The sequence below is a fragment of the Cornus florida genome, unplaced genomic scaffold (assembly GCF_030987335.1).
Source record: "Cornus florida cultivar Cherokee Brave unplaced genomic scaffold, ASM3098733v1 CherokeeBrave_3.0.0_Hap2_Chr05, whole genome shotgun sequence".
Classification (NCBI taxonomy): Eukaryota; Viridiplantae; Streptophyta; class Magnoliopsida; order Cornales; family Cornaceae; genus Cornus; species Cornus florida.
In genome coordinates, this window is record NW_026775575.1 from 59,885,497 (window position 1) to 59,898,890 (window position 13,394).

Sequence of the window (13,394 nt, forward strand, 5' to 3'; positions counted from 1 at the left end):
TTTTATTTTTTTAACTTTAATAATTTATAGAATAAGGATTTGAATTTTTTGAGTTTCAGTTTACTCTTTTCTATTAATTTTTTTTTTCTTTATTTCGTACCAACACTGTTAAACAAAAAATAATAATTCCCAATATCAGTAAGCACTAGTTAATTTGAAAAAAAAAATTGTTTTCTTTAGTTTAAAATTTGTTTTCTTTAGTTTGCACTTTATTTCAGTTTTTATTTTTATTTTATATTTTCATTTTTACTTGTCCATCGCCGGCATCCTCTAATAATGTCATTTTCGATGATTTTATAAAATGATTCAGTAAGGGTAATTTAGTCAAATTATGGTTTAAATTTGTCAGATTGACCTATTTGGACCAAATTGAAACTTTAGGGTTGTTTTTTGCACACGATGGACATCCTCCAATAGTGTATTTTTCGATTATTTTACAAAATTATTATTTTTATATATTTTATAAAATGGTTCAGTAAGGGTAATTTAGTTAACTTAAAGTTTAAATTTGTCAAAGGTACTTATTTGCACCAAATTGAAATTTTAAAGGTGTTTTTTGCACGTGAAGAATATGATATGTACCGTAAGCATACTTTAAGAATATTTTTTGCACTTAACCCCTAGTTACTATTTAAAGTCCTAAAGACCATTATTAGTGGAGGTGTCTGAATATAGTTTTGTTTCCGACATCAAAGCAAAAGAAATCTAATTTTCCAGACAAAAGAATATCCTATTGTTTTACAAAAAGTACATGTGAAATTTAGATGGAGTAGCAGTGACGCACCATCACTGCTGCTCTACCCAAAAATGCAATTCAACAACCAATCCTTTCATGAACTCTCAACCTTTCTAAGAGCCCATTACTACAGCATCGCCCTTAGGCCTCGTTTGGATTGAGGGAATTGGAGAGATTTGGAGAGAAAAGAAAGGGAATGATAGAATTAAGTGTGTTTGGTTGGAGGGAATTGAGAAGAAAAGAAATTATTGGGAAGGATTTGGAGGGATAGGCTATCCCTCCAAATCCCTTCTGCACAGTAAAAACAAATCCTTTCAAAGTTAAGAAGATTTGAGATGATTTGAGGGGAAAGGATGACAAAGACAGAATTAACCTTCCAATTTCTATATACAATAGGGCAGCAGCGTCTCAAGTCCTCTTCTCTCGCATCTGCAAGCGCCGCTCCTCTTCTCTTGCGTTTTCTGTTTAAGTCTCTTCTTCGTGTTAGTACTACTAAAGAAAATCTGAACATTTTAATCCATTGAAAGGCCAAGAAAAGAGATAAGATTGGAATCAAAGATGGGTTTTCTAGGATTTGCAGTAACGTGCTTTGATGTTCTTTCTTGGTATTGTATTAACTTCTTCTTCTTCTTCATTTTTTTTTTTTTTTCACCACAAAATGAGAAAATTTTGGAAGAAATTAGTAATTTTTTTTTTTTTTTTAATCCTACAAACAAATTAATCTGCTTTTGTTTATCTATTTCCATTTTCCTTTCGAAGACCCAAAATTTCATGTTAGATGCTCTGTGATCCTCTTGGACTTGATCTGCTGCTCTTTATTTCATTTCAAGTTCATGCTCAGTATTATATATATAATATTGCAAAGTATGTGTGTATAATCAGTTTATTATATATATAATATTGCTGGTATGGTTATTACATCCTTCTTGCTGCAATCAATTTATTTATCCGAGCTTTGTATCTCATTAATTGACTTGCCTTCCAAGCTCTTCAGAGCTTTGCAATGCAGGTTTTTTCAATTTTTTAATTTTTTATGTCCACACGCGAATAGGTTTCTTGTATCATAAGGCTGTTGTTTATGAAGAGATGAGAAAATGTGGTATAAAAATCTTACATACATACATATATTACTTATCAAAATCTACAAAAGGGTAATACAGTAATTTCATTATTATCATTTCCTTTTTTTTTTCTCTCTCCTCTGTTTTATCCAAACAAGAATATTATATTTTCCTTTCTTTTCTCTCTTATTTATCCAAACATTATAGTTATCCTTTCCTTTCTTTTCTTTTCTCTTCTAATCCTTTCTTTTCTTTTCCCTCCTCCGTATCCAAACGAAGCCTAAATATCGGATGGCACCATCAAACCTCAAATTTATGTCAGGATCAAAAAGACTAACAGAATCTACTACTTCGCACCTGGAAGCCCTTGCTTTAAATTAAAATTAGAACATTATAAGTCACAGATCATCCAAATTAATCATAAAGTCACTGTTCCAGTAGATCTCTGATTGCTCCTCCTTGGAATGAGCTTCTGAAAGGTTGTCAATGTCTGCAAAAATGAGAGCGACTGGATTAGCAGGATGCTAAGGTTTCTCATTACTTGCGACTTGACCTGAGTTTCATGGGCAAGAGCAGTAAACATGAAAGAATTTTCTAAGCAAATAGTTAGAATGGTATATGTATATGTGCGTGAGAAAGTAGTAAGAGAACTTGCCTTGATGAGGAATTTCCAAATCAATAGGCGCAAAAAATCGTTCTTTTAAATAGGAAATAGCTGCACGCAAATTGGTCAGAGGGCCACTTTCCTTCATAAGATGGTTGACATCGAGTATTTGGGGGAAAACCAATTGCAAGGAGCTACTGAACTCATCCATAGTTGGAGGTCCCCTCCATCCATAACCCATTTAAATAAATATCGCTAAATATTTTATATTTATTTTCAAAAATTTAAGGGTACAAAAGTTCAAATTTCATTCAACTACGAGACACCTTTATAAACTTAGCTTTGTGACCAAACAAGTGATATATGGGGATAAGAATGTAATCTTATCTTCTCTCTCTTCCTCATTTCTCTCTTTAACGCACGCCTGGCCCTCTCTCTTCCGGCCGTTATTTTCTCTTGCTCCTATCTCTTCACATTTCTTCAGATCTCTCACTGGAAATTTCAAGTCTTGTCCACAAAAACTTCAGATTGAACGAAGGTGACATAGAACACGATATTGGCAAAGGATAACAAGTCTGTAGCTTTGGTTATATTGTATCAGTTTATATTTTGTACCATGATTTGAATCTTGAATATTCTCCATGACTTTTTCCTTTGCGTATTATATATAGAGAGATTGAATATATATATATACCCACCCATACAGATATCATCTTCTTCTATCTGTTAGCAAAGGCAAAAAAAAAATATAAATAAATAAATAAATAAAATTCCAACACTAAGCCGTGTCATCTAGGTGTTTCCAGCGTATCCCTTTTCCTATTTAAATAAGGATAATACTTAGCAAATTCCAACACTAAGCCGTGTCATCTAGGTGTTTCCAACGTATCCCTTTTCCTATTTAAATAAGGATAATACTTAGCAACTCACTGGTGAGTAGCTTCACCCTACTCACCCATTGTATGTTCTAATAAGAATTTACCACATCAGCTTTAATAACAAAATAATTCACTTTTATTTAATGGTTAATCCGAGAAAATATAGGAGGACGTGAATTATTTCGATCTAGGCCATACATCCAGAAAATTTGGTAATCATTTGTTGCATAATGGACCAACGATTCAAGCAGGCGATATGATTTCTTTTGGGTGTACCGACACCACTAACGTGTTGCTCAAAATTGTCTTGAATTCGGATCCATAACGCTACCTTTTGTTGGTCTGAACCGATGACCGCATTAGTGCTAATGGCCATCCACGCATAACATAAAGCCCCATCTTCAACCGTGGACCAATTAGGAGGCCGAATAGCCCTTTGCTTTCTGGGAGGTTGGGAGTTAATGGATTGTGGCACTTCAGTAGGAATGTTGGAAACTTGAGAAGGTTGATGAGACGGCAATTGAGATTTATCTCAACAAATTGAGATTCTTCTCCAACAAATAAGAAGGGATCAAAATTATGATTTGATTGGTTGAATTGGGAATTGTAGTTGTAATATGGTGATGGAGGATTCATGGAATTAAACTTGAGTAAAAAATATAACTAAAAGATTGAGAAAATAACTTTGTGGTTGTAATTGTAGGTTGAAAACTAGAGAAGATGGGTTAGATATGAGGTGAATAATAGTAGGGTTTGATGTATTTATAGAGGAAAAATGAAAGATTTTTTTTTTTTTAAAAATAAATAAATATATATATATATATATATAATGACTTTTTTCAAAAAAAAAAAAAAAAATCAAAAAATAGGTTTTTGTACCAATATAGCCATTAAGGCACTGTTTGGGTCAGCCAAACAGTGCCTAAAACGGCTATATGTTACTAGGAATATTTTAAAAAGCAATTTTTCTTTTTTTTAAAAAGCACTTTTATCTATTTTTTTAAACTTTTTTTTGCCTAAAAAAGCATTTAAGTCATTGTTTGTGTCAGCCAAATAGTGCCTTAATGGCTCTTTGGTTCAATTATTTTGAGGAAAAAAAAAAAAAAAGATCAAAAGCAGCAAAAAAACTAAAATTTTTTCCTTTTTTTCAGCCAAACAGGCCTTACCAAACAGTGTTCTGGGCTAAAACACTGTTTGGGCCAGAATTTAAAAAGAAAAAGAAAACTGATGCGGGCCCGCATGTCAGGCCCGCAATTCGTTAAACCAATCTTGGTTTTTGGCTACTTGGATCAAGATTGTCTTAATGGGGCCCACTTTTTGAAGAGTCCATTGGAGCAACCCAGTCTTCAAAATTGGCCCAACAACGCCGGATCACTCACCATTGGACCTACTCTAAAGCCATGTATTGGTATATATACATATGTATACAAGTACTGTCTAGCACATGAGTCCCAAGTGTAGGATAAAAATTGACCAATGGAAAAAATAAAAATAAATAAATAATGCAAGGATGTTCAGGTTTCCAAACTAACTTTTATTTTCCCTAAAGTCTGTTTTCCAAAAGTCTCTTTTTTGACGCTTTCTTATACACATATGTACTTATCAAAAACAAAAAATCTGTTTCAACATTTCATAAGCAACTAAATGCCTTTAAGGCAAAACACCTGTTCCCGATAATATTGATGTTGAAACAAATGTAGAATGAATATAAAATAATGTCTTCGGACAAATTCACACCCCCTCATCGTCCAAGTCATATTTTTTCACTTGGTCATAATTTTTATTTTTATTTTACATCATTTGATCAGAACAACAAGAGCACTTCGCATCTATCTACAGGAGCTAATGCCATGTTTAACGAAGAGTGTCCCTACATTGAACATCAATTATCTAGTAACCACAAACTGTCTTGATTTGCTGAAAAGAACAGGAACAATAATATATCTTATAAAAATTCAAACCATATGAGCAGTGTATCACTATTCTTTGAGTAACATAAAAATCAAGGAGTTTTTTTTTATCTGTATTTGCAACATATAGCCACATAATCAGACCCAACAAACTAATATGCCACTTAATTGATGGAGTCAGAAATTATAGTATGGATTAATACCAAAACAAACTAGTATGCCACTTACCTAATGCAGTTTATATATATATATATATATATATATTGTCACGTGAGTTGTCTACAGTAATAGATGACAGTTCGACATACGGCAGAAAAGGTGTCAATGCTTACATGTATTGATGTCTATGCCTGTATATGGCAGGAACTACGGAAAAACTATTTACAATTAGTAGGTAATAAATTTAGATTATGGAACTCAAAGTGAGTTTTTGGCTGAAAGATCGTTGCTCATCTTAGATTACAAAGCTAAGTTGATCTATCGAGCAAAACCTCAAACACTTCGTGGGATGCAGTTTCACTTTTTAATATGAGATCACTCCACTTATGGGGAGTTATGAATGATTCAAGATTCTAGTTTCCTTCCTGTCCTAAATTTTCTCATCAACCAAACAGATGTAGAGCGTACCTGCACCTGTAGCACACCAGAGCACGGCACGACTGCGTCAACCACAGCGATGGATAGGCCCGACCCAAGAAGTAACTGGCGGGCGATCGTCAGCCCGATGATTCCGGCACCGACCACTACCACGTCGAAAGAATGGGATGCAGTGATCGGGTTCGAATCAGAAACACGAACGGCTTTGAATGAATTAGCCAATACATTCATCTTACTCCGCAAATTACTCAGGATGGCTTTTATGGTTTACGATTTAAGTAATCATTTGATTTTGGTAAATAAGACCAATACTGAAGGCACCTGAGTTAAAAACTTGCTGACTCCTGCCATTTTAAGTTAAAACAATATAATGGCATGACTGGTTATTAGTTAAAGTCTTAAATACCATTATGAGTGAAGGTGTCTAAATGTAATTTTGTTTCTGACATCAAAGCAAAAGAAATCTGATTTTCCAGATAAAAGAATAGTTACAAAAAAACAATATCTGATTGTTTTACAGGAAAGTACAAGTGAAATTTAGATGGAATAGCAGCGAGGCACCATCACTGCTCTAGCCAAAAATGCAATTCAACAACCAATCCTTTCATGAACTCTCAACCTTTCTAAGAGGCTATTACTGCAGCCTCGCCCTTAATATCGGGTGGCACCATCGAACCTCAAATTTATGTCAGGATCAAAAAATACAACAGAATCTGCTACTCCGGACCTGGATTCAGGCATCGTAGCCCTTGCTGTAAATTAAAATTAGAACATCGTACGTCACAGATCATCCAGATTAATCATCAAGTCACTGTTCCAGGAGATGACTGATTGCTCCTCCTTGGAATGAGCTTCTGAAAGGCTGTCAGTGTCTGCCAAGGCTTTGTCCAAGGCATCAGCTAAATTTTTTTCCCACAGACCCAACCTACAAACTCTGTTGTAAGCCTCATAACATGCAGCTCTTAGACCTTCTGATATCAACTCTCTTAAAGGTTCACAGAAAATCCCTCCAGATTTCATTGCCTCGAGGAAACTTTCAGCGAAACCAGGATCCCAGAAGACAACAATGGCACAACTCTTATCCACTAATCGGACATCAAATTCTTCAGAGAACACTTCATGGGAACCACGGAGCTGGTTCTCGAGCATTCTGGCAGATATCCCACCCCTAAATCCCCACAAGAAAACCAAATCCTTACATCTAACTTTTCTCGTGTTGTCAGTCCAAACCATGACATCCCCATTAATAGGATCTTCAGAACTGGTTGAGCAAGGATTGAAGATGTTTGCATAGCATTCAAGGGCTGAAGTCAAATGGCCTTTATCATCTTCATGAGCTTCAGGAGTGATTTTTAGTATCGAGCAAAGTTTAGCAAACAATTGGCTTATCCTGAGAACATTATGGCCATGTCTATTGCCTTCATTTGTCTCACCTGATAACCAAAAAGTGGTAAGTCAGGTTTGGTAATGGACCAGGACATTACTGGCATCCTCATGGAAAGTCCATGAAAACAAGGTCAAGTTGCTAAAGATCTCCTTTGCCAGCGAAACCTCCATTTTGCAAAAATGAGAGCAACTGGATTACCAGGATGCTAAGGTTTCTCATTACTTGCGACTTGACCCGAGTTTCATGGGTACTCCAAGAGAACAGTAACCATGAAAGAATTTTCTAACCAAATAGTTAGAATGGTTTGTGCATATGGTGAGAAAGTAGTAAGAAACTTGCCTTGATGAGGAATCTCCAAATCAATAGGCGCAAAAAATCGTTCTTTTAAACAGGAAATAGCTGCACGCAAATTGGTCAGCCTTTTCAGAGGGCCAATTTCCTTCATAAGATGGTTGACATCGAGTATGTGGGGGAAAACCAAACGCAAGGAGCTACTGAACTCATCCATAGTTGGAGGTAGTGGAGTGAGGAATTTTGAATGAATGAATGTAAAATCTGCATGAGGAAAATTTGAGAGCAAAAAATCAGTAATACAAGGAAAAAAGGTTGGGGCTGCAGAGTTTAAAATGACTAGGAATTATTCATATAGAGTTAAACCATTAAGTGAGTTGTGGGCAACAACAGGCTTCTGAGAAGCGGAAATTGAATCGATCACCTCTCGGAAGCCGCGAACACGCTTGTTTTGTTCCTCTTCCATATGTTGAAGCTCCCTCTACAACATTTAAAACCACAGGTATATAACCGAGGCTTGAACATGCAGTATCACACATGATTAAGCCTTACTTAGTACCTCAAAAAGAATCCTATCTTCTTTTGAGCTTGTCAAAACAATGCGAACTGCCTGGGTTCCCCCTCCCTTGGTTGGGATTAACAAAGGTACAAGATCATCAGAGAACTCTTTCAACATCTGCAGTCAACAGAAAAGCCTAAAAGATAAAAGACACAATTCGCTGTCCTAATAAAAATTTCCATTATAAGAACCTAGAAATGATGCTCTGCAATTACTTCCAAGTTCCATGATTCCATCCAACCATATATGGTCTAAATATGTGGCACATTAATATACCTCTAGTGCAAGTTGCACTTGACGCTCACTGCAAACATCTAAATTCAAGCATGGCCTGGACCCATACTCTTCACCTCCTACAATGAGTTTCCTTAAGGATCTGATTAAAGCCTCTGCAGATGACCAGAAAACAGTTTGAAGACATGGGACGAAAATCAAGAAAATAAAAGAATGTAATGCAACATTTTCCTTACCCTCACTCCTTGTGTTTGAGTCTTTACATGCATTTCTCCAATGCTTAACTCGTGATTTAATTCTTTCTACAAATATTGTATCAGCAACCGAAAGTGTAGAAGGCAGCTGCACCACATAATTACTAGGCACTGGATTCCCTATTCGATCTTTTGCAGCTGATTCCTGTGCTCTGGATAAGTATGATATGCCTGCCCAAAAATGAAGCTGTATCACTTCCCTAGAACTATGCTTAGAGAATTATTACTTTTACTTTCCTATAACTAGATTCCTACATGGATTATCTAATGGAGATTGTAAGGAACAAGATGATAACTAGAAACTTACACACACACACACACACACATATATATCAGATCCCACATATATAATATCTTAGATACAGTGACTGAACGAATTAAAATGACTTACCACTGTATATGCAGACATTGAAATCAAAACCTTCCTGAGCCATTGTGGTCAAATAAGACGATTGACATGAAAAACTGTAAGAAGGCATCCCTATTTTAAACTCATCCCTAGGGAACAAATGAAAGTTGTATCTGCACAAAAAGGGGAAGATTCCGTCATTTATAAATTGTTGCAAATGATACAAATTGTTTTTCCACTTATGAAAAGAAAGAGTCATCTAGTTTACACTGTCTAAGTTTTAACATTATCAACTGGTAACAGCCAAAGGTGCGGTTAAAGGCTCATTTGAGATCAACTAGTAACATAAATATGCCAACCTTGCTCATATTTTAAAGGTTGTTTATTCATTAAGCTCAACTCAAACTTGGCTCGATAAGCTAATAAGCACACTACGATTACATAAAAAAAGACAAGATACTCGAGCTAAGATAGCAATCAGCAAGAGTTAGAGGCCGCTCAAAATTAACTCCAGAAATAAATGAGCCAAGCTTAATGATTTTGGAATTTGTTAATCTTTTGAGATTAGTTTGACTGGTTTACTCCACCTGCAACCGAACGATCAAACTTCCACAGCAATGGAAATCTTCAAATATACAAAACAAGGGATAAACACAGGACCTAGATATTTAACATTCAATATTTTTTCATTGGGGTATATAATTCCAATGGGTTAGTCAATCAAAAAGAAAGAAAAAAGAAAAAATAAAAATAAAAGGCGGGTTAGTCAATTGAAATATCATTTGTTAGTTGCCCATAATATGCATATCTTCCGGTCAATTGCATGTGGTTATAATTAATGAACGATCACTTTTCACATCCACATTGAAAATGAGGGAATTTATACCAAGCCAATAAATTGTGGTTTACATGTGTGCTCCACAAGCATAACCAATCCAACTCCCAGAAAGTAGGAGAAGAAAGATCTTGCATAACGAACCAGATTCTGATGATAAATAAGAACCATTGTAGTTGATGGAGCGAGAGATTTGCAAGAGCCTACCTCAGCCCTATGGGTTCTTCGATGATTAAGATAGATAAGACAAGTAAGCTGTGATTGCACAAAGAAAAATCCTTGATAAATTAGCTGGCAAAGTGGAAAGGGGCCAGAAATTGGATAATATAAGGATTTAGTCCAAAAGAAGCAAAAGCTATGGGATCATAGAGACAAGAAGTTCATGTCAAGCAATGAGTAAGAAGGAACAGTTGGCAGAATGAAGGTTCGTATATCCCTTACCTGATTAAGATAGAAGGAGCTAAAATTAACACACGCACAGTCTTTATACCCTTTGGTTAATTGAATACTCATTCATTGAATAATCAAATGAATAAATTGGTTGTCCTGGGATTTCCAGATTTATGCTTGTCCATTTCCTTTCACATTTTTTCCTACAATTTTAAGCCCTACTTCAAACTTGGTACAACAACACCGTAGCTGGAAAAACTAAACAAAAAGTAATATTGGGTAGCTTTTTGAAGGCATTCGAAATTTTAAAAATATAGGGTGCCTCCCTGTGACTTTCTGGTCTATAACCGCCATCACGGGGGGCTCATTAATATCCTCATGCTAGGATTTCCTACTTAAATTAATTTATCAATGATAGATTTTATAGTTCATCCCCATTATCAGCTTGACTTTCACCTATTCGACTTAAGAAGATTGGTACACAACGAAACTGATCTTCAAAACGTTATTAAATGACATTTTTTCACACGTTCAATACTGAAACATCAATCTAGAAGTGTAATAGGTTATCTTTGTGATGTTCCACATTGTCTGGGGGGAGAAGTTGTTAAAACTTATATGTGTGGACAACTGGACACCCCTAAGTGTGTAGACGCATTTTAAGAATATCAAGAGGAAAGTGCAAAGCGGACAATATCTACACGATGTGGGCGGGTTGTGACAGAATGGTATCAAAGCCAATCCCCAGCCAAAAATGGTGGTGTACACAAGCTCATCAGGGAAGGGAACCTAGTGAAGACGCTGGGAAGAAGTTGTTGAGACATATATGTGTGGACACCCCCTAACTGTGTAGATGCGTTTCGAGAAAAATCGTGAGCATCGAGAGGCGAGTGTGCAAAGCGGACAATATGTATACGGCGCGGGCGGGTCGTGACAATCTTTGAGTGGTGTCCAAAATTTCTTGTCTTTTATTTCTCTTTTCGAGATTGAACTTAAATCAGTTTGCCTAGAAGGCCTTTGGTTTTCACCATCATGACTCATGCAGCATAATAGACTAATCCACTAGTTTGGGGGAACTAAAAGACCTTACCTCCTCAAGACCTCTCTTTTGAAAAATAAGAAGGCTGCAATCAACCTTTTACATATATCATATTTTCCACAAAAAAATTTAAAAATCAGTAATTTTAAAAATGTATGATTGGAAACTCAATTTAACAGACACATTAATCAAACATTCCTGCTCTGACAAAAGAATTATTACCCATCTCATGCAAACACAAATAAATAATGCCAATCATATCAAATATATTTTCTATTATTAAATGTTCACTAAATAAAAATGAAATGCATGTTTAATATCCAAGATAAGTCAGCTTTTAAGGCACCCAAACCCAACACTACATACCTAAAAGAAAAAAAAAATCTATACACTTGAAGGATAATATTAATTTTTATTATACCTTTAGGTTAGGGATTCAGAGCTAGATTTTCTGACATATGCAGACATGGTTATCATTTTCTCCTGAGTTGAATATGGAATTATAGAAATGTATTTCAACTTTCAAGTGCTTCCAGCAAGCACACAATTTCCTTCAAAATAAGTTATATCTGTGTTCTCAACATAAGCAAGCTGTTTTTTCAACTCTTGCAGCAATGAGAGAGAGCTTGATTCCAAATCAATATGTTACCTTTCTTGCAAGAAACAACTAAATCCTTTACCCTCTACCTCTTCAGTTGAAGAAGTAGATCCCTTCTCAATATAATTGACTTTAAAGAATTCCCATTTCCTCTGATAGATGAACTTTTACTACTTTTCAAACACGTGGAAGACATTCTAACATTTAATCACGTCATAATATAACTACATCATTCTAAAAACCAACAACACAAACCTTAAAGCCTACCTAAATTTTTTTTTTCTTGCAAGTAAAAATAGTTGTTTTCTTCAGCATGGACCTCCAACAATATATTTTCCTACAATTGTTGATCCAGCTATTTTAAATTACAATAACATAAACCGGAACAAAGCAATCAAGTCGAAACCACCATTCCTTATTTGAAAAATCTCTAACTAATCCACAAAATGAACTATCTAAAGTAATGCAGACGCACACAACACATAGTCACCCACCTATTCCTCCCATTTTTTAGCATCCATCTCCGTCTAATTCTTATAACAATTTATACTTTCTGTCAATCCATCTTCTCCACTAGAGCAAAAACAATTATCCTCAACTCTCACAGTTACACACAATTCATTTTGTATCATTCTCTAATAGAACCCTTATTCAAAAAACACGATCAGGCACTCTTAGCAGTAAGAATCCGAATCAAGTAAAACGTACAAAATCAAAGTAGTATATTCAGTCAAATATGCAAAGACAATGTGAACAAATAGATGCCCATTAATAAACTACTGAAGAAAACTGGCATATTTGTTTTGCTTTGTTTAACATTTGTACTTCGCCAAATTCTCCAACACAACACGTTTTTATTTAAAACCATTTTACAGAAAACAACAGTGCCAAACTAAGGCCTAATATAAATGTTCAAGTGTGCTTATCAAATATAAATATATAGTTGAAGAAGTGATAGTTAATCTGTATAGGCGCGTAATGAGTTGGGTACTCACGGATGGGCTATGACTTTTGCAGCCCTAACGGAAAAGGGGCAAACGGCGAACTGAAGGACCTGGAACCTCTCGGCAGCGTACTTGGCCTTGAAGTAGGCGGTGTCGGCGGTGTCGAAGGGCAGTAGTCGTTGCCAAGCGGCGGAGTAGGAGCCGGTCTTTTGCATAGACACGGCCACAAAGTCGGAGTGAGTGATGTGGTTCTTGATCTGTTCGAGTGACTCTGTGAAATTGGATTTGGTTACTTGATTGATAGTCCATTGGTTGTGGTGGTGGTGGTGGTTGTTCTTGAGAACATTGCTGCTGAGGAAGCGTCTCTGCAATATTGGAGGCCGAAGCACCATTGCTGCAATCGCCTCTAGGAGAGGGCACGAATAATGAGATAGCTAAGCCATTTTTCTCAATAAACGTAGGTATTTGGTTATGGCAGAAAATTAGAATTTCAATTAAAAAGACTTGGAAGTTAATGTTTTTTTTTTTTTTTTTTTTTTTTTTAATTTAATTTAATGTAATTTAATTTAATTATTATTATTACTACTATTATTATTATTATTATTTTTTTAGCATTACCGAGTGGGCTGGTGTGGTGTCCAACTCTCCCATGGATCCGAATCTGCTCCAATGCAGCTCTCACTAGAGCAGGTCCATTGAGAATATAAGGGTTGAGATTAAACCACCTC

At 35.6% G+C, this 13,394-nt stretch overlaps 1 protein-coding gene across 1 annotated transcript; it reads right to left on the reverse strand.

Moving 5' to 3' along the window:
- Positions 1–6,234: 6,234 nt before the first annotated feature.
- On the reverse strand, positions 6,235–13,150 carry LOC132306589 (poly(A)-specific ribonuclease PARN-like). Its single transcript, XM_059804036.1, has 8 exons — positions 12,718–13,150; positions 8,903–9,033; positions 8,494–8,682; positions 8,300–8,412; positions 8,024–8,140; positions 7,831–7,945; positions 7,513–7,728; positions 6,235–7,219 (listed from the first exon to the last, which is right to left on the reverse strand). Exons 1-8 carry the CDS (start codon positions 13,056–13,058, stop codon positions 6,567–6,569), a joined length of 1,875 nt encoding a protein of 624 aa, XP_059660019.1. The 5' UTR covers positions 13,059–13,150; the 3' UTR covers positions 6,235–6,566.
- Between the last annotated feature and the right edge of the window lie 244 nt (positions 13,151–13,394).

Bases quoted from the DNA above. Each gene is read 5' to 3' on its own strand.
- LOC132306589 (XM_059804036.1), bottom strand. From the start codon at position 13,058: ATGGTGCTTCGGCCTCCAATATTGCAGAGACGCTTCCTCAGCAGCAAT. The intron at 8,413-8,493 runs GTAAGGAAAATG...GGTCATCTGCAG, and splicing joins CTCAAACACAAGGAGTGAGG to AGGCTTTAATCAGATCCTTA. The intron at 8,141-8,299 runs GTATATTAATGT...TGTTGACTGCAG, and splicing joins AAGTGCAACTTGCACTAGAG to ATGTTGAAAGAGTTCTCTGA.